The sequence below is a fragment of the Mixophyes fleayi genome, chromosome 1, assembly GCF_038048845.1.
Source record: "Mixophyes fleayi isolate aMixFle1 chromosome 1, aMixFle1.hap1, whole genome shotgun sequence".
Taxonomy (NCBI): domain Eukaryota; kingdom Metazoa; phylum Chordata; class Amphibia; order Anura; family Limnodynastidae; genus Mixophyes; species Mixophyes fleayi.
Window position 1 is genome coordinate 404158378 of NC_134402.1, and position 26821 is coordinate 404185198.

The window sequence follows — 26821 nt, forward strand, 5'->3', positions numbered from 1 at the left end:
TCTGACCCGGGCTGTTGTACTGACTGCTAAGGAAGATGAAGCTCAGTCGCCAGATAACAGTACTGGGCAGCGCTATCTTCTGTGTAGTGATCTTCTCCTTGTACCTAATGCTGGACCGTGGGCAGTTTGACCAACCTCCGAACCCCCAAAGAGAGGGCACCTTCCCTAAGGTGAGGTGCATTCTCCAAGATGTGTCTTCATGTGTCCACACACTACTGTTCCTCTGTGTAATCTTTATGCTTGTACCCTATTGTGTCCTAAGGTCAAAATAATGCTCATTGGTGATAATGTGTATTTACCATTGTATGCTTTGCTCATTTATTTCCAAAAATAATTATTTGTCATAATTATGCCCCTCTTTCTGGATGTTTTATGTTGACTTGTACCTGACATATGTTCCTCACCATGTTTTGTCTACCTGTGCCACCCACCTCTTCTCATGGTATATCCATTCTTGTCTGTTCTTTGAGCTTTTCTACTTTTATATTTATTATATGCTTTAGCATGAATATTTTGCTATGTAATACAAAGTGAACAATCATCTAATTTATTTGTTTCTATAACAATTTTCTTGAATTTCAAATCATGCTGGTTTTGCTCTGTAGTCTCTTCAGTTTGCACATTGCTGCTTCTGAGTAGGGTTGCATGCTATAGGATGGTTTGAAGAATGTGTAGTGTGTGAACTTTTCATTAGTTTCGACATCCACTAGAGCAGAACTGTATTTTATGTTTATATATGGGCACTAGGGGGCTTTTACAGTGCAAGTGACACTTCCTGTCTAATCTTGCATTACATTTTAGATGCTTATAAATGCCCCTTGGCATACAGCTGTTGACTACCTTGTCCTCCTTACTGGTAAATGTTGATTATTGTTAAAACCACTATACTTACAATATACAAGTAATGTTAAAATGTACATTTTCTTCCCCCAGTTTAAAGGTAACTTGTTTTCTGTTCAAAGACTCAGATGTTGCACATTTTGTAGTAACTTGCCATAGGCAGAGGGGAATTTAAGAATGTATGTGCATGTTGTAATCTGCAATCTTAACACATCAATGGCAAATATACCCCTCCAAACATGTCTGAGTGTGAGTTTACCACCAAAAGCAGGAGAACCAAGGGCATCCGTTTTACATATGGTGCATTTGGAAACCATTATGCTGCCTTGGCTTTGTAAATCATATTGATTGCTCAAGTTCTATCAGAACTTAATTGCAAGGTGCAATTGCATATTATGTGTTGGCTCTATGCTTAAGTGGGCCCACTTCAGTTAGGGTTGTGCCACAGAACTATGTGTTTGCGTGTGTTTGGTCTTGGTTGAGTCGCACGTGGTAGTTTGACAGTTGCAATTATTTATTTTTCTTATTTAATGGCAACAATTAATATATTAGAATCTCCTTTTGTGTCACCTGTCAATACATTGATTAGTTTGTACATACACTATACAGAAAAGCAAGTTAATTTAAAAACTATTTTACTTAATGGATTTTAAAACTCCATGAATATTTCACATTGACAGCCTGAAGAGAAAACTACTAATCGCACATTAGAGTACATTATCCGGATAAGCTGAATAGCAACTTTTAATATTAAAAGCACAAAGGCCATGGTTGAGTAACTGTTTTGAATACAGCTCCTCTGATATTTTTAGCAAGTTAACAGAAAAATCATCTGGCTTCAAAGTCTACAATAAGGGCTGGTAAACTCTGTTTTGTTTTATTTTTTTCTTATCCTTATGATTGATTTTGGTATATAATTGCCACTAATTAAGGCATCAGCTTGAATTTTGTTTTAAATAGAGAAATATTTCACACGTGCTATGTGTTTGATCACTTTTCCAAGCTTTCTAATGTCCTGATTGGGTTATAGTGAGGAAGGATCTAACTTGCTCACTTCAAAACTTCTTGCACACAGTTGGAAAAAACAATACATCAGGGGTGGAACGTTGCATTATCAGGCCTCATGGTAAAATTTTGGGGAGGGCCCTCCCCTCTCTCTGCTCATCTGAGCATGTGCTGGGACAGTGAAGCTCCTGCTCTACACTCACCCCAGTTAAAGCATTCTAAAACCCGAGGACATTTAGGGAAATAGGTAGGTAAAGTGCAAAAAAATTCTGTTACCTATATCAACCAGAGTCTGTGCTTTCTAGTGCAGGTTACACAATTAAAGCAAACCTATGACTTTTTTTTTGGTTCAACATAGAACAGTTTTTGTAAATGTACTTCAACCTATTGACATTTCCCTTCTAACTAAAGTAACAGTGCTTCCATATCTGCCAAATAGATTAAAAATGATTGCTTCCTTGTGTTATGTAAGCAGTATGCTGTATTTTTCTCTATGATGTTTCTTAGTATCTATTGGACAACAGTTTACAGCCATATGTTGTGCGCTCTTATTTTGAAATAAAAATCCTACTACTACTAGACAAAATGTTCCTTTCAGAATATGAAAGTACAGTGACTGCCTTCCTTTTCCTATCTCTTGACTTGTTGGCATGCATCATTATTTTATTTATTATTTGTTTTTTTAATACTAGTAGTATTGTGTGTTTGCATGACAAATCATTTGCATACAGCACTGCTGCTGAAACATCCCAGAAAGTCAGGCTGTGCTGTCAACATTTTTATTAGTGTGTTTATAGTCTGTCTGTTATTGGTACATTCTTATGTTCTTGATCTCATTAAATGTTGCTTAATAATGTTTCACTTGGAACATGTGAACCTTGGAAAACATGTGTCACAATATTTTGGCTTTGATTACCCTGTGTCAGACTTTGGCCATTACTGATTGACATTGTGCTAGAAAGTAAAGTAGCCTATAGCAATCACTTTTTTTTACTTTAAGCAGTTTAGTATAATCTGGTTGTTGTGGGTTACAGCACAGCATTTGTTACTGCACCATCTTCTTACATAAGTCCCAAAATTGAATTTCTAAGCAATAGTAAACAATGTTTACCTTTGGTACCAGGGTAATCTTAGTCTAACAAGATGAAACTGTTTACAGTTTTATTTTTTACTTTTTGAAATTCTTCCTGGTGGTTTGAGCCTCTCTGTAGCGTAACCGGTAATTCCAAATTTAATTTAGGTATGTTTGCAGCATAAATGCTTTTTCTTTTTTGTCTTGTGATGACACATGCCATCTTTTGCATAAAAGCTTCAGGTTTTATGGTGAAATACATTGGTTTGTTAGTGAAGATGGTGGCATCTACTAGATGTTTGCACTGTTCAGTGGAAAATAGTTGAGTGGAAAAATACAAAATTGGATAGGGTGAAAGTGTGTAAAAGAGCTACATTGATGGAAAGGTACATTTAGAGGCGTTTCCCAGCCTCGCCGAAGGACGCAGCTTTTTTTTCTCTCCAAAAAAGGACTTAAATTTTCCATTATCTCAGAGCAGCCTTTGTATGACCAATGTAATTAAAAGCTTCAAACACAGAAAACTGAAACTTGTAGTAGACAGTCACTTCGCTTATGATTATTTAAAGGAACATCAATAGTCTAAGGCTGGGTACACACAACAGTGTTTGCAGCCAACCATTGGGCCATTCACCCAATTAACAACCGTTCAGCCTGATTTGCTTTGTGCACACTTACGGGGGAATTCAATTGGCCACTTTACTGTAAATATTTATATTATACACACACACACACACACACACATTGCTATGGGCTTTTCGAGTCCATTTGAAATAAATTGGAAATCTCACTCATTTCACTGGTTTTGTCTGAAGCCAATGAGATTATTTTTGGAGATTTCCATTGCCCTAGAATATTACTGGATTTTAGCTGTCATTTACTACATAATGCGCAGAAACTGAGGATTTCTGTGGCATTAAGACTGAACGATGTCTGGCAAATGTGGAAGTGTGTATGCGCACACGACAAGCAGTACAGGCAGATCTCCATAGAGTGTGTAGACTTTTCAGCAGGTGGTTATGAGATGAAGATCACAGATCTGAAGGTAAATTTTGTAGATGTGCACACACAGATCTCATGGGGCCTTTCAGTTGTTGGTGAAATTGCATCTGAAGCAATAATCTGTAGTGTGTACTCGGCTTATCTCACTAGATGTAGCCCTACAGTCTGGCAACAAATCTAAGTGTAGCTGATTTCATTCTGGTTCTCTGCCATACTGACCTCACTGACGAATGTCTGGGTCTCGCTGTACATTGGGTAGGCTGAAAGTCTGTAAATGAGCTACATTTATGGAAAGGTACATTTAGAGGTGTTTCCCGGCTCATCGTACCCCGGGGGGAGGGGGAAGACAGCCTCAGTGAGACCCTGTACAATACATAACAGACACAGTGGTACCCGGGATGCTACTGCAGTATTTCTGTACTAGCTTCTACCTATATATGTCCTGCTTCCTGCGGGCAACAAAACATGACCCTGTGGGACGTTATTTGTGCAGTGGTTTTCTAAAAGGACAAATAGGTTCTTTGACCTTGTCCAATCCCCCTCTGTATCCTGTTTGTTCTACAATAGATGGAAATCTGCTTCACCAATGGAAGTGTGAAATAGCCCTTAATATTATTCATGGCTTATATTAAAACTTTAAGTCCTTTGTTTCATGCTGATCTCTGTGCTGTAGCTTGCCATATGAATTTTACTTGGATACATTCAGTAATCTTATGTGTGCCTGGAATCTAGTCTAGCTGCTTACTAATTCATGCTCAGAATATCTCCAGATGTGTTCTATCACTAGCTCAATTTCTTTCTCAGTAAGGAGATGTCTCCTGATCTACTGCTGCCGTTTGCCTTCCATGTAGATCACTCTCTCAAATGGTTTAAGTGAGTTGTGCTGCATGTTAATGAGTGCGATATGAATTTTAAAATAATCTGCAGTTTTGAATCTGGTCTGTCCTTTTCTATTGAAAATCAAATAGACCAGAAAAAATATTATTTATTACTAGTAATTACAATCGATTTTAATACAATCTACTATATATTTTTCCAGGATTGCTTCATGCTGTCATGAATTTTAGGGGATGGGGGGTGATGGAATTCAATTGACAGTGTTACTTGTGAGAGTAACGCGCCCACGCACTATGACCATTATTATGGTAATAGTGTCCATTATTAACGTTGGTACAGTAATTTCAACGCTGATTTTTGCTCGCGGCCAATAGGACTGCAAGCAGAAAAGCGCATTAAAATTACCATACTAAGGGGGGTATTCAATTGTTGGTTTTAACGCGCTAAAACAGAAAAAACTAGCGCTCGAAAAATATTACCGTTAATACGGTAATATTGCGCGCAAAAACAGTTAATACGGTAGTTTACTAGCGGAATTTCAGCTGCGAGCTGAAATTCTGCGAGTAATTACCGTATTAACGGTAATATTTTTCGAGCGCTCGTTTTTTTTTTTTTTTTTTAGTGCGTTAAAACCAACAATTGAATACCCCCCTAACAGTAATAGTGTTGGCCGCTTTACTTTCACGAGTAATGCGGTCAATTGAATTCCCCCCGTAAGTGTAAACATCAATATACTGTGTGACCTGATTCGTTAAGGAAAGTAAAGCAAAAAAAAAAAAGAGTAACTTTTCACCTTGGTAAAACCATGTTGCTTTGGAGGGGGAGGCAAATTTAAAATGTGATGACAGATCTAAAGTTGGGGTAAGGCATGTTCTAGATCAACTTTAACTTTCAGTGTACAAATAAAGCTATTAAGTATTTGTGTGCTACATGAAAAAAATAGCCAGTATTTAACTTGTGTACAAAATAATAAACTACTTTGCACCCCTTGCATTATAACATGGTTTTGTCCAGGAGAAAACTTACTAATTTTATTGACTTGCTTTTTTAATGAATCAGGCCCTTAGTGTTGGTTGAAATTAAGTAAGTTATGTTGCATAAGAAAATGTCACTTACCCATGCTTCTCTGATCTGGTTGGTCCCCCGACGTCTTAAATGGTTCAAATAGTAGGTGCTCTATTCTCTTTGTCATGGATGACTTTTTGTTTTGTTACAATAACAGTAAGAGCACTCTGGTAATTTCTTTCATATTGTGCATTATTATCAAAGCAAACACTTTACAGATGATTCCGTATTAATGTTGAGCAGACAAACTACTGTTTGTGTGACAGCCCATTGTGTGTAAGGCACAAAAACAGTGTACTTCTGCTGGCATTTCTAGTAAAATGTCATGTAGCTATTGATCTCAAAGGAAACCTTCTTCTAGATGTTTAAAAACAGATTGCCAGTAGCAAGGAAGTGTTAACCTTGCTATGGTTGATGATTTCTGGTGTTTTATCAAGCAGAATTTCTGTGTTGCCGACGACAGGCTCAGATTTATTTAGATTCTGTAAAATATTTGAGTCCTTAGGCAAGACTTTTCTCTTTTTCTCTAATGGGCGATACAACTTACCTCTGTAATGATGTTAGTGTTGTCAAACGTCTTGTCTTCTGCACACAGGTACGGGATCCTAGCATTTACCTGCTCCAGACACCAAAGTGTGTCCATAATAATGAGAGTGTGGGAATTCAGCTTGGGTTTACACCGCCTACAAAGTCCAGGCATAAGGAGTGAAATATATTTAGTGTTGCTGGGACAATTATACATTTGGTGCAGAAAACATCTGTATGACACCACCCTAAAAGAGAGAGATAGTATATAATTTTCTAAGCCCTTTATCTAAACTGTACCTATCCATAAAAAGCTGTGAAGGTGAAAATTGTTTGCTGAATGAAAATTCATGAGAATGCTGTCTTTCCAGTCAAGAGATTAGTGCTTACTCAACTTCGTTACCTCATGTCTCAGAAATATTACTAGTTCCTTGTGATTTGATCCGCTTGACTATTGCTCCAGAGCACAATATGGCTGCCACCATCTTGTGTAGGTGATAGGTACACTTCAAGGTAAACGTTATGGTGATTGCAGAAAAAGTTATATTGTTTTGAATTTCTTCTCTTTTAGGGTCAGCTGTCAATATTACAAGAGAAAATTGATCACCTGGAGCGTCTCCTCGCAGAAAATAATGAGATCATTTCTAATATAAGAGACTCTGTAATCAACCTGAGTGAATCTGTAAAAGATGGCCCGGGAAACTCAGAAGCCATAAACTTTAGTCGTGGATCATTGTCTCAGCTATTGCCTTCTGCACCGGCATTGCTTTCCATCAATAAGGAAGACTGTCAGTTTGCTGCGTCGAGTGGTAGCCAAAAATCCCAGGTCCAGGTAAGCACCTTCCAAGGGGAAACGCACTATCTAGCGATGATAATGGTGGTTCTGCCATTGAGTGTTGTAAACTCCCAGTAACATATTGGTTCTATATTTATTTATTTTTATTTTTTTTCCCATCAATTTTTAATTTTACATTTGGGTATAGCTTGAGCAGCTGTCTTTTACAAAATATAATATGAAAATCACATTAGACCTAAAGTACATACATTGTGGGGGATTTCTTGTTTGCTACCAGTAGCATGACAAATATGGCCAAAAGAAAATCAGCTTTCTGACTGAACAGGAGACATTATAGATAAGAATAGTGAGGGCGAGGCTTTATTTATGCTCTCAACCGTGTCTGTTCTAGTAGTTGCTTTCATTATACAGGTATACAAACTACCGTTCTTTATACTGAGCTCATTGTCTGCCCTGGCAGTGATACTGTGGTAATGTTTGCCAAATGAGTAACATTTGCTGGATTTTCCAGGGAGTTGCCTTTTGGAGATCTGGCTTTGGATCGACTGATAGTTTAGCGTAGATCATTTGTTTGGGTAGAAGATTCATGTTGCATATACTAACTAACTGCAGAAGCTATTTAGTGTTTTGGTCACAGTTCTTATTAATATAGTATATTTTTTCATTAGCAACAGTCCCCTGATATAGATATTTTCCACCGTCCAATATGGTTTTAGACCAGTGAATTTAAAAAAAACCCAAAAACAACAACAATGTTTTGGCTTGTCAACATCTCAGCACTTTTAATGTGTTTTTTTGGGATATATATATATATATATATATATACACACACACACACACAAGTTAACCCGTGCATGATACTCATCCATTCTAGTCAAATCAAGCTACTTAAGGTCTTAAAAAGGTTCTTGTCATGCATTTGGGCCTAGCCTGGGCCTCCTCAGGGGAAGAGCGTTACTTCCCGACGCAAGCACCCTTTTTAATGTGTGTTCATGAGGTAAAATTACCTCACGAAAATGAGTTTGACCCCTCAACTCGTAAATTTAGCCTTTACTACCCCTCCCACGGGGGGAAGGGGGGATGATGGAAGTTAACTGACTTCACTATTCTAATTTTTTTGTCAAATAATATCAGTATACCAAATTTCAGGTCAATTGGATGAGCCCTTTCTGAGAAAATATTTTTTTCCACACACAGACTAACACACGCCGCTAGGCTTTTATATTATAGAATATATATATATATATATATATATATATATATATATATATATATATATATATATATATATATATATATATATATATATATATATATATTAATAAATGAGAAGGTACAGAGAACTGGTGTTGCTCATAACAAGCAATTCAATTCTACCTGACCTTTTGAAGGGCATTTTAGAAAATGAAAGCAGCCATGATTGGCTGCTATAGGCAACACTAGGGTTTTCCTATCCCCCATTAAAGCAAATTCTTTTCTTCATAGTAGTTCACGCAGAGGGCAGGAATCTTAGCGGTGTGTTTAACATTTAGAACACTGCATCATGTCCATCTATTTATTTTTGGTGCATTAATGTGTGTTAACTGTATAATGGATTGGTTGGGTTGAAAAAGCACAGAGTAATTTATTATTGTTTATATGTGTTGATCTGTATTAAAAGTGGTAACAGAAAAAAAAGTGTAACTAAAAACCAAATTAGATTTCATGCAAGTCTTACATATGAAGCCTGAAGTAAAATTGTTAAATAAAAAAATTGTGCTGCAGTTGCCGATTTCCTACCAAAACTACTTTCCCTTAGAAAACGTCTACTGGCCCCTCTATGTATATTAACATTAAGGTCAGAGCTCATTCACTCGGTTCCCAAAGCAATTACTTTACTTTCATTTGTTATTGACCGAAAACAGAAAATTCCCGATGTTAAAGTAGAAACAACTTTTGAAATCTTTCTGCGTGTCTGGAACAGATGGATTTACTGTGAGATGTATGACCACCATATATCTGTTCTGTCTTGTCATGGTTGTCATGATTGAAGTTACCTGTACAGTTCTATTTCATATCGCTGCTGTGTTAAGGCCTTGGGCTCTCATGTAATTATTTTCCATCAAAGATCTTTTGCTCTTACACTTGTCTTGACTGCTTTTTTTTTTTCTGTACCCTCTGACATTTTTCTCTTTTGAGAGGGAAAGGATTTGCAAAGAACAAATATGTTTTGAGATTGTGACAACACTCTCTGTTTATGTAGTACATTACCTTTCTATAGTTCTGAAATGCAAAGTTTTGTTTTCTAATCGTTTTTTTCTGTCTTGTAAATTCCCCTTACAAAGCTTTAATTTAAACATTGTGCATACCTTATAACTACGTGACCTGACACACTGTAATTCACTAGCGCGAAACTGAACAGGCCCCGGAGTTCACCTGTTGTCACGTTACATAGATTCCACGTCCTCCACATAGATTGTGTGCAGAAGTCCCTCCTCCTTCTTCCTGAGTAAACTGTTTGTCTTTTTCTCCCTTCTGTCAATATTGTTCATCCTGATTGCCAATGTTTGCATTTTGTTTTGGTTTTTTTTGTATCGGGCTATACTTTTATGCAGTATAATATAGTATAGTAGGTACAGTGTGAGTTATTTACTAACATTTCTCAAAGGTGCAAACCTGCACTAAAACTATAGCCACCATTCATTTCACCAACCATTGTTGTATATGGACCTGATGGATATAATATGTCAGTCACTAGCTTTCTATCTTCCTTGTGCTTGCTTCACTCATGCTGAAAAATGATACCCTCAAAGACCAAAAAAAATAAAATATAATTTATTATGTGTATTAATGATATTTTCTTGGCTACTGGTATGTATCATTAGCTCAATGATTTATTTATGACCACACATGAAAGTTGTAGTTTCTTTTTTTTGGTTTTTTTTTTGCCCAAGAGTCGGCTTCAAAGCTAGACCCATTTGCCAATTCAGGGCAGCCCATAGTAACAAATCAGGAATTGGCATTGGTCAGTTTAGTACAGCGGTGAGCAATAGTCTTCACCTGTGGCCCCTCCCAGGCGGCTGCTCCCAATCTTATGGTTTGTTAAAACAGAGAATAAGGCAGGCGGGACCGCCAACTTCCACGTCACGTGACCTCCTCTGCACAACTCAGAGAGGTCACACTACATAATGGAGGAGGTCATGTGTTGTGCTCTCCTTCCATCCACTGGGCTGCCCTTGGAAGGTTGGAGGGCGCTCAGATAAGATGAGATTGCCTATCACTGGTCTAGCGCATGTTTGGTTGTCAAAAGCAAATGCCTGAGTGTTTGCTATGGCTTTCTGCACGTTAACTTTTGTAATAAACTTTCTACAAAAGTGGTCTTTAAATATGTATAGCTGGCCATTTCTAGAATACTTACTGGTATAGTTAAACTGTTAAATTTTTGCACTGAATCTCACCCAAATACCTCCCCTGGTGCTCATCATTCTTTGTATTGAGCAGGCTCCCTGCACTTGGTGCCAGAAAGTGATATATGAGTTTTGTTGCAGCTGTTGTGTATGAAGGACAGCTGCTGATTGGAGGAGAGACTCTTGCACCATTCAAGGTGATCATTGGAGGTCCAAGCTATGTGTGTGTTCTGGAATAATCCCTCCCATGAAACCACTACCAAAGTTTCCTTATATTAAAGGGAAGGGGTGTTTGACAAAATGCAGTTTAAAGTAGAAAACCTAATTTAATAAAGTAATTAAAATAGCACAACATTGCTGCAATTCATAGAAATGAATGAAATGTTCTTAAATCTGTTTATTAGTGCTGTGTGTTTGCCATTGACCCATGAAAGTTAATAAACCATTAATTGGTTGTTATAGGCTGAAGGCCATTTTTGCACTGGACAATTTCTGCTGCACATTGTAATTGATTTTCAGATGCATGTTTTAACAATCCATCTAATATATAGGATTGTATGAATAGATTGTAGCCATATCACTTAATCTATGTAATTTATTTTGTCCATTCACAGATCAGTAGTCTATTTTTTGCTTTAGCGCTGTTTTTTTAAGATTTTCTTTTAAAAAATTCTAATCCAATAACCTTTTTAATAGATTTAAATTGACTGTTTACTCTTGAGCTATTTTTCTCTTCATCTTAAAATTTTATTTGATCCCCAGTTCTTGCACAATGGTTCAAGAATGCAAAAGACTAAACATTGGCTCCAAGGTAACGCTTGCACCTCATCTAAAGAGTTCCTCTCTTTTGTTCTGGCAGCTGTCTGTCCACAGAGACTGTTCTCGATTTTCTTTGTTTTTCAGACTTTAAAACCCTCAGTTAGCCCAGTTTTGCAACTTTCATATTTGAATTAATGTTTGCAATTGCCCAGGATAATATAAATCTCTGGAAATAAATAGGCAAGCTTTGTAGCACTAAGAAGCCTCTTTCTGTATTCATCCTCTGTGTGTTTGTGCATGCTGCAATTTAAGGCATTGTCCGGTCAACATACTGGTTATATAGAGGTTTTTGGTTTTTTTTTGTTGCTAGAAGGCTTTGTACGTGTTTGGACATAAGTCTCATTGTGTGCCGTATCTTGCGTGAGACTGATCTGCGCATTCTTTGAAACAGACCTTACACCAGTGAAGGCAATAGCATGCAATTCATGTCTAAACGCAAATGACTCTTAAGACTGCCTACGTCTGGAAGAGCGCAACAGGGGCTGAAGTTGCGGACGCACATAGGCAATGTACAGTAAGGGCGTACCGAGGCTGAGCTCACGCACATTTGTCCGATTGAAGCTCTGGCCATCTCTTAGGGTGAGATGAGTGTTTACAGGGCAGGTATAAGTATTGACTGATGGTGATGACTGACACGTATGCATGCTCAAACATATGCTTGAAAGTATAAAAATGCATTTTATCATACAGTATGTATTAAGAACATCTTGATTCGTCATGTAAAAAAAAGAACTTTTTTTTTTTTTTTTTTATTAATGATTATAGTTGTAAAGTTTTTTTTTTTTTTTTTTTTTTTTAACATCTGTTCTGGCAGGACTTTATATTGCACATATGCTTGTGCATGTCGTGCAATGTATTGTCTGTTCGCATACGGCAATTAACGTATAGCCAGAGTTTAGTTATACCCATAATCAAATAGAAACCTTTCTTGAGATCCGCTTGTACTTGAATACAGGCATACATGCGTGCAATAAACGTGCAATTTTTTTAAACGGAAATTGCGTTCACATTGCGATCCATGATGAATCAGGCCCAGAATGTGGAGCGCGGGTAGTTAAATACGTAAAGACAGCAGAAATTATAACTTATTTCACCAGCAACTAATCTTGTGTGTGTCTGTCTTAATATCTTGATATATAGTAGTATAATGTGGAGACATACAAACGATGGGATCACATGTATTTGTGTTGTATTTACACATACCTAGAGACGAGCAAAACTTTTAAAACTGTTCGGTGATATATTTGCCTCTGTTGGTATTTGGCTGTAAAACGTAGCCTGCTTCTTTCTCTGTGAAATTTAGCTAGATGTGTTCCAAGGCCTTCACCTACCGCACCAGACCCCACACACCACTGTCCATGTAAGGAGACTTTACACATTTCATGTGCAGTGACATTTCATGGAATGGTGAACCAGAAGATTGTAACTCTGGAGCTTTGCACCCATGTGAAACAACCTCTTCCACAAAACTTCAAAACCTGATTAGTACAAAATATTCATTGATAATATTTTAAGCAAAAAAAAAAAATTAATTCAGGAACTCAAACTAAAATGGCATATTCTAGTGAGTATGGACAAATGTGAGCTGTTTTTATTGCATTTTTTTAAAAAAACGTATTTGATGCAAATCTGTATATAGACAAAAATGGTTTGGGATGTGCCATCGTTGTTTAGACTACAGGTTTTTAATCGGAGCGCTTAAAATTTGTTAGACAAATTTAAGAAACAATCATACATGTATATGAATCTTGTGGTTTTTTTTTTTGTGTGTATGTTCATGTATTGAAACATTTCTCTTATCTCATCCTGCAATCAAGTGGCAGAAACTCAATGCATAAAAGCACGCATACATGGTTAATATGTTCAGTTGTTCAGACCAAACACCAGAATGGGGAAGAATTTGATCGAAGTGACTGACTGTGGAATGACTGTTGTTGCCAAACTGGGTGGTTTCAGTATCTCTGAAACTCCTGGGGGTAGATGTATCAAGCTGAGAGTTTTCTGGCGGGTTTGAAAATCCAATCAGATTCTAGCTATCATTTATTTAGTACATTCTACATAATGATAGTTAGAATGTGATTGGTTGCTATAGGCAACTTCTCCACTTTTCAAACCCGCCGGAAAACTCTCAGCTTGATACATTTACCCCCTGATCTCCTGGGATTTCCATGCACAACAGTCTCTAGAGTTTATAGAAAATGGTGTTCAAAACAAAAAAGTCATCCATGAGCGGCAGCTCTACCTTGTTAGTGAGAGGTCAGAGGAGAATGACCAGACTGACTCAAGCTGACAGAAGAGCACCTCTGAATGCAGGGCTCCAATCCTGTCAGCTACGAACAGGAAACTGATGCTACAGTGAGCATGTACTGGCCAAACAGGAAATACATTGCCTGGTCTGATGGATCTCTATTTCTGCTGCGACATGCGGATGGTAGGGGTCAGAGTGTATCTAAACAGCTAAAAGTTCTGCAAAACAGTGACTTATAGGAGCTTTATTTGTCTTTACATGTATTTAAACCTACTTTTGGTTTTAGTTAATTCTTATTGAAAGTATCATCTTTAATAGTGAATAGATATGTTTTTATGTCAAGTTGATGCAATACTGCACCATTTCTGTAGAATTAAAAATGAAATAAATCCGTCCAGGTACTGTAGATTTCCCAATGAATACTTTTTCATTATATGTTACTTTCTTCGTAGGAGTGTACGGAAGCTTAGAAACATGCAATTTTTTGTTGTGTGTGAGCTGGTTGACCAGATCTTAGTAAAGGTCACTGATCTGTATGGAGAACACACATTTCGTACTTGCTGACTGTTTTTCAAATGCAGAAGGGACTAAAATTACAACAGAACTGCATTCTAGACCCTACGTAAACAGTCCGTATGCTAAGGATGTGTTCTGCCTAGAGGTCAGTGACCTCTCCTCTGTCAAAGATCTGGGCAGGCTGCTTGCACCATGCAGTAAATGCAGCCAAATGCTGCTGGATGCTACTGCATTAAAAATCGTTGGCATGTACAAAACATCTGTTTTGGTTTATGCAACATCTGAAGCCTTGAATATGTTGATAAAGAGTACATAGTTTCTTCTTGCCTTTGGTAACATTTTTTTTAAAATATAATTTTTACAGCTAAAACATCTTCCCACAAAAAAAATATAAGATTGTTCCCATCTATATTAAGGTGGCAAAAGTTATTATGGGAATGATTTAAGTTTGGGTTTCACGATCTTCAGCAGAACACAGTACAATACTTGACATCTTGTTTGTGTTAGGAAGTATTCTAAACTTCACCGATAGAGCTGTTGTTAAAGTGCTTTTAAAGACCAAATGGTTCCTTTTTTTTAATAATAGACCATCTAATAAAGGAACAATTAAAGAATATTTAACTTACTTGATACAGGTTGGCCAAATTCTCCTGCAGCCAACACTTGTACTGAATATGAATTATTTATTTGTCAGTCTTAATGTGCATTTACATATGCAGAGAAACATCACTTTTTTTTCTGGTAGATAAACCCCACAACATATGAAACAAAACTTTTTTTGTTTTCTTAGGTTAGAATATAAATATTACAACATTATAACACTACAAGTGCTATATATAAATAAATAAAACTGGATATGGACATGATGGACAGATCAGTGTGCAGCCCAAAAAGTATCCCATTGGATCATTATCTGATATGGAGAGCATTATATGTTTGACGTGCTGTGCGTTCAGAGATGCTCTTCTACAGTCCACTGTTACAGTTATTTGAGTTTCTGTCTCCTTCCTGTCAGCTTGAACCATACTGACCATTCTTCTCTGACCTCTTTAACTAGGTGAACGGCCGCTCACAGGATGTTCTTTGTTTTGCTCACCATTCTCTTTTAAACTCTAGAGACTGTTGTACATGAAAATCCCAGAAGATCAGCAGTTAATGGGATACTTAAACCATACCATCTGCACAAACCATCATTTCACAGTCAAATTCTTCCCCATTCTGAACAACCGTTTACAGTGAACATGACACCGATTTCAATGTACTCCAATGACCTCCATAGTCACCAGGGGGTAAATGTATCAAAGTCCGTTTTTTTCATCTCGCGGGAGATCGGCGTCTTTGCAGCTAAAATTTAAAGGGGCGATGGCTTGTAAAGGCAAACTTGCCTTTACAAGCCATCACCACTTTAAATTTTAGCTGCAAAGACGCCGATCTCCCGCGAGATGAAAAAACTGGACTTTGATACATTTACCCCCAGATCTCAATCCATGGGGAAAAATCAGGATGTGGTAGAATGGGAGAGACTCGGCATAATCATCATCACCATTTATTTTTATAGCGCCAGTAATTCTGCAGCGCTGTATGGAGAACTCGCTCATATCAGTCCCTGCCCCATTGAAGCTTACAGTCTAAATTCCCTACACAGACAGACACACAGACTAGGGTCAATTTTTTAGCAGCCAATTAAACTATCAGTATGTTTTTGGAATGTGGGAGGAAACTGGAGCACCTGGAGGAAACCCACGCAAACACGGGGAGAACATACAAACTCCTCGCAGATTAGGCCAAGGTGTGACAAACCTGCAGCAACAGTGTCATAGGGGTACAACTAGAAAGTTGTACCTAATAAAGTGACCTCTGTGTCTGTAATAAATATATAACTTGTATTTACTGTACTCACAACTTTACACCTGTAATAAACCATCCTGAGCTTTCATACATCATAATTTTGTTCTCAGTGTATATAGTTGACACTCTGTGTTCCTTCACAATTCTATTTGGGAAGAGCCAATCCTCTATACAGATACTTCAGGTATGAGGTCACAGCGAATGTCTGAAAGTGGCTCTGGGTACAGCAATAACATGGCGTTATGAAGAACTGTTCTCTTCAGCTCTACAGGGCTGAAACAAGTCCTGCATTATAATGAAGAGCAGGCTCCCGTATTCTGGTTGCCATGATTTGACCAGCCAGGATTTTGTAGTGGGATAAATGTGACAACTACTAACAAATATGGTCCTTTTTAATTTTAAAGTCTGTAAATGTTTTCCAAACTCGCATATAGCCTGGGTGTGAATTACTTTGGTTTGATGGATGAATAAGAGACAGACATGAGACAGAGGGGCAGCTTACATTCAACAGGAGTCCGTAGATAGACAATAGGAGAAAATGGGACATTAAGCTTAGTGGACCAGATGGGAGGCAGAGAAGTTGAAGGCTAAATGATAAATGTTGCAGGAGGGTGGTGAATGTAATGGCGCTACGTAGGGAGGCATGGAAGCAGTCCGTGTAATGCAGTCAGAAGTAAATGTTAATACAGGTATATAATAAAGTGCAAGCTAGCTGCTTTATGAAGAGATGGTGTCGCACAAATGGCTGTGTTTTTACCCCCAGCAGGGTATGGCTAGCAAGTAACAGGCTAGTTGGCCAGATAAAGTTTCCTGCTCATTCGCAGACTAGATATCAATCCAAATGAATGACTATAAAATGACGACTTGTTATATTAAAGCAATGCTACGTAGCTTGTATATGTTCTACTGTTACCATATTCAGTCAATTTGCCATTTGATCGTCTATTGGACAGTTACTCTTCTGAAATTGTTTATATTGTGATAACCGTGATCTGCTTGACAGGACAGGAGTAAGAAATAAGGGTCCCAATTAAAGGCAAACAACTGGGATCTCAACATTCAGATTGTTTTTATTTAGATCTGTATTTCATTATTGCATAGTGGTTTTTCATTTTAAAATGAAAATAAGAGAAGTCCTTGTTGTGTGCTAGAACTGGTCCTGCTGCTTGAGTTTCACTTCATTAAAAAGGGATTTGTGTTGATTGGCTGCAAGAGAAGAAAATAAATCTCGCTTTTTATTTTAATGTGACCTTAGAGCACATTGTTGCTCTGTTTTACCTTACACCAGTATTCCCAAATCCAGTCCTAAGGGAGCTCTAACAGTGCAGGTTTCCCAGGTCACAAGTGAAATAATTATACCATCTGTGGATCATATAGACTAATATCATTTAAACATTTCACTGTGTACTGTTATATGGATGACTAATGATTATTATGGATACAGATTGTGCAGCATTCTGGTAACGATCCTGATGGATAAGGTTCCAAAACTGCATCCATTTTTATACATATACTTTTACAGGACTTGTCTAATTGAGACCAGCCTGCGTGAGCCCTGCGTGAACCAGATGGCTATATGCAAAATTTCTGGTGGCTTCTGAAATGAGACCTGGTCTAATTCATATCTGTATGTATACTTTGTTGTTGATGACACTGAGCAGCAGGGCTGCCATCAGAAATCGTGGGGCCCAGTACAAACGAAACGGGCATTGGCCCCTCCAGTACAACAACCTCCCCAACACCCCCCCCTTCCCGAAGCCAAATTACCCCCCCAGCGCTAACCGACTGCACCCTCCCAACCACTATCCCAGCTTATGTATTTGGAGGCAGATGTAAATGTGGCCGAACTACGCTGAACTGCATTATCATCAATTACTGATGCAAATCTACATTAATTACTAAGAGCAGCATATTTGAACTTTGTGTGCTCTGAATCGCTATTGGAAGTAGGATTTATTTTGGACTGTGGGACTGAATCACAGATATAAACTTATTGTTATATTGGATTTGCAATATATACCTGTGAAATTTAATTACTTGAACTACATCTCAATTATAGATTTGTGATTGTACATCAAGTAGTGTGGAGAGGAATATTATTTAATCTAAAATTTAACATAGTTTTATGCAACCAGATATGTATTTATATCCACCAACATCATTTCCTTGCTTTCTTTATTGTTCCCTTATGCGCTTTTTCCCTTAAAGTACAATTTTTGAATTTTGTTCAATATTTTATTTATTAAAAACTATACCTCCATCTCAAATGATATCAACCCTTCAAGACATCCTAAGCATTAGCCTAGGTTATTGCTAAATCCTAATAAGTGGGAAAAGCAGAGTCAGCTTTTATCACACTATGACAAGGAGCCTTGTTAGCAGGTATAGATCACACACTATATATATACATATATATACATATATATATATATATATCTCCTATTAGTGATAATGGGTTTATATGGATGTAAAATGAAGTGGAATATAAAATGCAAAGAGATTTATTTTGCTTGGATTATGGATATAAGCTTAGGGTTGGGGGGGTATGGTCAATTTGCACATGTATGTGTATATATATATATATATATATATATATATATATATATATATATATATATATATATATATATATTATATATATATATATATTATATATATATATATATATATATTATATATATATATATATATATATATATATATATATATATTATATATATATATATATATACACATACACATACACATACACATACACATACACATACACATACACATACACATACACATACACATACACACACACACACACACACACACACACACACACACACACACACACACACACACACACACACACGTCGACCCACACACCCTGTAAATAGGAGTAAACTACCACAGCATGCAAACTTAGACAACAATGTAATACACACAGTTCAGTTGAAGATTGGAGTAGGAGCATACATTGTAAATCCCAGTAACATGCAAATAACTCTAACATAATTACTACTAAATTCAGATATTATCATGCAGTTCCTAACTGGTATAGGTCGCTGATCACAGTAATGTACCTTACTCTAATTGTGTTAATTCAGTATACAGTATGAATCACTTATAAACTACTCACACTTGACCCTCTGGATAACTACACTTCTGATTAATAATGACACATGTATCAGGCAGTGGTGTGGATGCGTTTTCAGTGGTGTACATACAGGAACCCAGAAATAACCTCACTAACAGATGGAAGTGGTGTCTTAGTCTGTCCTGGGTTTGCATATGAACAATAAATCTCCCTTTGTGTGCTCAGCCCTTAATCCAGTTCTCTCTCTGTGTAACTCCTAGCTGTCTTTATCCCTCCATTAAGTACCTCTATCTCTTTTAAAATAAAAAATACATGCCTACATGTTTATTCCTGCAGGCTGCAGCCTCTCTGTTGCTTCTTCCTATATCATCGGCACGAACTTCAGTGTGAGGTCAGCTGACAGGGAGAGGGGGCCGGATCACATGATCGCAGGGGTGGAACATCATTCCCCTGCGATTGTGTTTGAAAGCTGCCTGGATCAATGCAGCAGTAGGGATGCCGGGATTAGAGTAGAGTGGGCCCTCTCTCCTTGAAGTTCCTGATGATCCGATATATTATTGATTTAGGTGCAATCTTACTAGCACAAATATCCTTGCCTGTGAAACACTTTTTGTGCAAAACAATGATGACTGCTCATGTTTCATTGCAGGTAACTATGGTTAACAAAGAAAGAACAATGATTTCAAGCACCACCCTCATTTTTAAAGCTTCCAGTCTGTTATTCTAACTCAATCAGCATGACTGAGTGATCTCCAGCCTTGTCCTCATCAAGATTTTCCCCTGTGTTAATGAGAGAATCACTGACCTCATGTCAGCTGGTCCTTTTGCGACAGGTCTGAAATGCAGTGGAAATGTTTTTGGGATAAAGTTCATTGTCATGGCAAAGGGGGACTTTGAAATTAATTGCAATTCATCTGATCACTCCATGACATTCTGGAGTATATGCAAATTGTCATCATAAAAACTGAGGCTGCAGACTTTGTGGAAAATAATATTTGTGTCATTCTCAAAACTTTTGGCCATGATTGTACATTAACTTCTAAGAATAATAAAATAATAAGTTGTGAGTCCTTTTATTTTTGTTTTGTAGATGCTGGATGTATACAAAATTCTTCCATTTGATAATCCGGATGGTGGTGTGTGGAAGCAGGGGTTTGACATAACCTATGATAAACAGGACTGGGATAATGAGATTCTTCAGGTCTTTGTGATTCCTCACTCCCACAATGATCCAGGTAATATATGAATGCCACATTTAAAGTGAAAGGGAAGAAACACCCTAAAATAACATTAATTGTTATAAACCATTTATATTCCAGAGCTGAATAGATTTATTTTCGATCTGAATCATAATTATTCTACAATAGCCATAGTACTTTGTTCTGCTTTCAGTGCTGGTTGATGGCTGAAATTCAACTTTCCGAATACTAAAAAGCTCTTGCAGGAAAATGCAGATAACTTCCTTGTTTTAGTGTTTTAGTAATATCTGAGCCTATGAACCATGAAATAGAATTTGGTCTGATTCATATGTGCTCTTTATTATCCGTCAAAATAAATTACAATGTGTGTCCTTGCAGATGAAACATTTGATTACTGGATCAACATGTGATATTGGGAAATGTTGTTAGATGTAAATGTAAGTTTGCAGGGACAAATGATATAAAACTGTATTGTACAAGTTAAATTGATGAAAAATGTATGACACAAATATTAAATGTACAATTTTGTGGTTCTGGAATACAAAACTGCAACACACTAGTATTTGTAGCTCCCTTACTGTCATTTTGAATACATCACATAGGTTTAAAAAAGACAGAATTTATTAAAAACTGAACTTGACTAATTGTGTTTCAAAGGAAAGCAAATCTGATACCTTGCATCCAAGCAGTGCGTAGAGGAGGGGATGTGCCTGATATCACACATCTTGCTGCTACTGCGTCACTAATTGTCTGTCTGTGAGCAGCGCGCTACAGTCACATAATCACAGCACTGCGTGTTCAGAAGCTTGGTGTGTGATATCAGAGACATTCGCTTCTCTGCCTGAAGTAAGACGTAGCAGGGGAGGGGACGTAATAAATTACAGGGGGACGGGCGATGGTATCGGGGAATACCAAAATGTTAACTTGTCTGACACAACTGGGAGGCCAGAAATGTTGTCATGCCCTGAACTAGTATTCCAAAATACTTTTGCTTTCTTCAGTTGTATTCTTTTTGATGTTAAAGTAGCAGAGTTATTACCATAGTCTAGGTGCTTAAAACTATTTTTATCTACATTAAAATTTGTCAGCCAGACCTTTTATGTGGAATATTGTTGAAAGCTTTCCCAAAATCCAAATCTATAATATTACTAAGATTTGAAAGTTACATCTTCATAAAAACTTATCATTTGTTAACCTGATTTCATGTAGCACTGGTCATTTCTTTAGCGCATGTAGGTGGATGCCAAGTGCTTTCTGTCTTTAATCTCGGGTAGGTGTATTTAAAAATAACATATAATAGTTTCATAGACCATTGCTACATCACCGATTTCCTGGCATTGTTTCCACCTTTGAGAATGCAGAGAGAAAAAAAAAAACATCTCTCCAATTATTTTTCCTAGTTTATCACATAGTGGCCAATATTATGGTTTTATTTGTTTGTGTTTTGACACTTTTTTAATGCTTTTTTTTGCCCTTACTCCCTTTTACTTCTAGTCCATTGAATGCTTTGTATTCCTAGAAATGTTGCTGTCCTATAGCCTGTGCTTGCAGCAGTTTTTAAAATGATTTTATAACATTTCCAATTTGATCTCTAGGGTTTTATTTGCCTTGTTTTATTGAAACTGAATTTTTTTTTTTTTTTACCATGTTATGATCCCTATTCCCTAAACGCTCCCTCACCTGCATATTAAAATCCCCCTCTAGTAGTTTGTCTATTAAAGTAGAGAAAAATCTGTTCTCTTAGCAGAACCACTTGTTTACTTCTCATGCTTTTTTATTGGGGTAAGCAAACAAATGTAAGCATGTCCCTATCTTTACTAGAGCAGTTATTAACCTGGGGCCTGATTCATTAAGGATCTTAAATTAAGAAGTTTCTTATTTAAGTCTCCTGGATAAAACCTTGTTACAATGCAAGGGGTGCAAATTAGCATTCTGTTTTGCACATAAGTTAAATACTGACTGTTTTTTCATGTAGTACACAAATATCGACTTTAAATTTCAGTGTGCAAATAAGCTATGAAGTATTTGTGTGCCACATGACAAATTTTTGTTAATGCGAGAGATTAATTTATATTGGATTCTGCAGTAATTTCTGCACCAACAGTTCAGTGATCAAACAATGTTCCTGTATAATTTTTACACAGTATATTTTAGTCTATAATTAAAGGCAATTTAATAAAAATCATAGTACTCCCTTTCTGTGGGATATTTTTGAACAGAGTAGTTAAGTTTAAGCTTATAACATGTGCTCTGATCAAAGGTCCGATTTTGTGAAAACTAGTGTAACATATTGCCACATGACAAGGCACATCTTATTTTTTCCAGGACATATTCTTGAAAGTTATTGGGTCAATAAACCTCTGATCTAATAGTGAGGCATTTGGAGTCAGAGGTTTTTGCTTTATGCAAATAGTTTGCTTTAACAATCCTTGCAGTACCAGTATAACAGGTTTCTGACCGTGCGGAAAACATGAAAATATCCATCAGTCTACAGTTGTGGGCACAGATACGTGCACCCTTGCATTTGTTTGTAATAATGCACAATTTCTTCCACAAAGTTGTTGAAATTACATTTTTATTTACATTTTTTCATTTCCACATTTTTTTTTTCTGTTTTGCATTGTAATTAACCTATAAAGCAGAAAATACAAATTCAGAGTTTATTTTACACACAAATTCTTAAATATTTTGGACAAAATTATTGGCACCATTTAGAAGTAGTTACAGATAATTAGATTTCATGCACATAATTCTCCTTCGCTTTGGAACCGAACTCGCCTGTGCCGAGTTCATCAGACAAGCTTGAATAGAGAGAAGGACTCATTCTCCTGTTTTGTGTTGCTGTGTGTACTGCAATGAGCATGGAGAAAAGAATGAAAGCCAGAGAATTGTCAGAGGAGGTCAGACAGAAGATTATAGCGAGGCAATTCAAATCTCAAGGCTACAAATCGATCTCCAGAGACCTTGATGCTCTTGTTTCTGCCATACATAATGTTAGGAAGTTTAAGACCCATGGCACTGTAGCCCACCTCATTGGAAAAGGAAAACTTGATCGCTGTTTGGCATGATTTGAACAATCCTGCGTTGCAAACAGATTCAAGCTGACCTTCAGACACAAGATAAGACCGTATCAACTCGCACCATCCAACGTCAACTTAACGAAAGGGATAGGAGTACCAGGAGGGCCCGACTGGTGGTTACCAAGCACTGTGATGCTAACGGCCTTTTCTGAATGTCTGCTCTGTTAACATGGCGCTTAGGGCCAATTCAGAGTTTCTGCCTAAAATAGTATCCATATTATTCAGAAGGTTGTACATGGCCTAAAGATAAATGAAGACAAACTGCACTCCTTGGACTTATTGAGAATTACTTCCATATATTTATCCAGCACAGAAGAAATTCAGGAACGCAGAACAACTTTGTGGTTGGGGTACAACCCTTCTGTACAAGCCGTTTCCAGATGGAACAGAGGAGTAAATTTACAGGCATGCAAGAAGAGTGGCAACATCTTGGGCAAGTAAGGCTCAGGCTGCTACAGCAGAGCTTTGCAAAGCAGCTGGATGGTCGTCTATCCATACCTTCTCCAGTCATTGTTATCTGGATATCTTCGAATCATCTGATTCTCAGTTTGGGAGACATGTTCTGCACTTAGCCACTAAATAAATCCATGATTTTGCATATGTGGCTAGCTTGTTTATTGTGGCCCTCCTGCTGTCACTCAAAGACGTAGGGGAAGAGGAGGAGGTACCTTATATACTCCCTGGGGGGGGTAACCTGCCACTACCTAAACTGGAAAGGAAACCTACCCATTGTGTAATGACTGCCATTGAGCATTTCATGAAAACGGAGTAACTGGCAACTATAGTTTGCATTTTATACACACCCACCACACACAGTTCGTGTGTGACTTGGTGTTCTTGCTACTTGGCTATACAGCTATTGTTAGTGACGTGAGGCTGACCTTTTTGGATCACACATTTCTACACAGCACACACACTCCGGACACTGTTACTGGTTTCCCTTGATGTTTGGGAATGTTAAGTAGACTTAATCTTGGTAATTTACTGCAGTTAGATCATTTCGTTTTGCCTTTTGACAATCAAAACAGACAGATGTGTCGTTAGTGTTTAAGGCTTTACAACATTAAAAAATATCCTTACTTTTATTGTTATTACATGCAAACATTGGAGATGAAGAGACCCCATGACTGTTGAATCTTCCCAACCAGGGTAATATGCAGCAATGTAATAGTAAATTAGGTTTTATTACACTAACACAATAGCATAATAAAGCTGAAAGCGTTGTTGAATATGTTCTCTGTTCTCTCATGTATTTTAAATGTTCATCTTAAAGTCAGCATTTGCTGTATATTATGCATAGACTTCATTTTTTTTCAGGAATACCAAAAAGGTTCTAAAATGAATTTAGACATCCTCTCTCAATCTGTTTATTGGTGTACGAGATCCTGCACTACAAACAGTCCTCCTTGGTAGAGTCAGCACATCAAAGCAAATTTGTACCACCGCCACAATGTGCACCAAATCGTATAAAATGGATACACATGGTATAACACTGTGTATTGATCAGAGGTCTGGAGGTTTGCACTGACATTAATACAGTCCTATTCTCTTAATTAACTTTGATTTGTATTTTGGGAACTGGTTATGTGCCAAAAGTAAATGCTGGAAGAAAGTTATATCACACGGACTTAACACTACATTTGGTGTAACCTTATAGTGATCTCTAAATGTCTAGCATTGGTGTGTGTGTCACCATTTGTAGCAGTGGGGTTAGCAGAGACTGTTGCGTAGGGATGGTATATGGTAAATGCAGTCTTTATATCAAGTGTTACACAACCTGTAACTCTTTATGTAGCAAAACTTTTTATATATATATATATATATATATATATATATATATATATTTATTTATTTATTTATACACACATTTATTAAACATTAGAAAGATTTGTGTATATTTATTAATACTACTTTAGAAACAACTATAGATGATAAATAAAGATCATCTTATCTGCCTATTTTACTTACCGTCAGGGGCTGTTAGCAATTGTCAGCAATTTATTTGGTGCCTCGTGAATCCAAGTCTGAGCTATGCTTTGGTCTTGACGCATGCAGCAAATGGTCACTAACCAACTGACCAGTCTACCGCGTCTACAATGTAGACTAAACATTGTACACGAGACTCTTCCTTAAATGACCACCTTAATAAGAAGAATGGGCAGGTCACACTTTAACATGACGTTCTGTTTAAATGCCAGACTGTTCATTAGCCGAAATTGTTTACAGCAGTTATTGCAACCAGTCGTTATCAGCTGAAGGTAGGAATCCTCAAATTTGCACTTCTCCAATCGGAGAAAGTGCTGTCAGATTTTACGTAGTCATTTATTGCTACCCAACCCCATCACACACATGGACTTTGCAATTGTATCCCAAAATAAGTTCAAGGTCCATCAAATTGTACAGCCCTCTTTTCAATGGAACGAAGGTCTGAGCTCTAACTGGGCAATTAAAATACTTTTTGATCGTCTGTTTCTGAAGCTGTTCCTTGGTTGACTTGGATGTGTGCTTTGTATCCATATCATGTTGGAAAGTGAAATTTATCTTCAGCTTTCTGATAGAGGCCAGCAGGTTTAGTGCAAAAATATATTACCCTCTATCCTAATTAAAGCCCCTGCCCCAAGTGAAGAGAAGCGACCCAACAGCACAATGCTGCCAACGCCATGCTTCACAGTAGGTATGGTATTCTGTGAGTGGTGATCTGTATTGTCTTTGAACATATCTTTTAGTATTAAAATTAAACCGTTCAACATTGGCCTCATCAGACTATAAGACATTTTACCCACATGGTTCGAGTTGAATGAAACTACTTTTTTCCCCGCAAAATGTAGACCGGCTTGGATGGGTTTTTTTTTTGTGAGAAATGTATATACTCTTTATATACACTGTAGATATTACTGCTAGTCCTCTAACCCACACAGATGACTACAATCCTTCAATCACTTTACGTAAAAAAAAGGTACATGTGCTCTTGTCACTAACACAAGGTTTAACATGAAAATATTGTCAGTTTCTGTTTCTTGCAGAGTTATTCTTACTGAAAATAATGAGTAGAGTTAAGGAGATTTAACTCTCTGGAGATGTATACAAATCAACCAATACATGAATGAGAACGGTGGCATGGAAATCTATGAAATGACTGTTCATGAATATAGTTCCCTGGGCTGGGATTTCATTTGTGACACAGGTTTTGATAAAAATCTGGAGAATACTTTTCTTTACCATTTAAGAAACTGAAAATGATATGTAAAACCTTAGGATTGAATGGATATACAGTTGTTAATTTAATAGTTGTTTTTTGAGTTGCTATGTTTTGAGCTCTTAAGTTGTAAATGAAAATACTGTAAGAACAGTATTGGGACAATAACTTTCCAGCACTCTGTTAGTTAAGCTGCATCTGTGCCAGCTCTTCCATCCTGCATTATTGTAGAACACTATAAAATAATATCCGTTGATTTCTATCAAATGTAACTGCTCTAGATCTGGTATTTAAATAATATCCAT

The 26821-nt window shown here is 37.1% G+C and overlaps 1 protein-coding gene across 1 annotated transcript in view; it reads left to right on the forward strand.

Annotated features, from left to right (window-relative positions):
* Nucleotides 1-35: 35 nt before the first annotated feature.
* Nucleotides 36-26821, forward strand: part of MAN2A1 (mannosidase alpha class 2A member 1) — a 77836-nt gene continuing 51050 nt past the window's right edge. Inside the window, exons 1-3 of the mRNA XM_075181538.1 lie at nt 36-170; nt 6915-7175; nt 20132-20276. Of these exons, the coding sequence (XP_075037639.1) occupies nt 36-170; nt 6915-7175; nt 20132-20276 (541 nt within the window). The remainder of the gene's footprint in view (nt 171-6914; nt 7176-20131; nt 20277-26821) is intronic.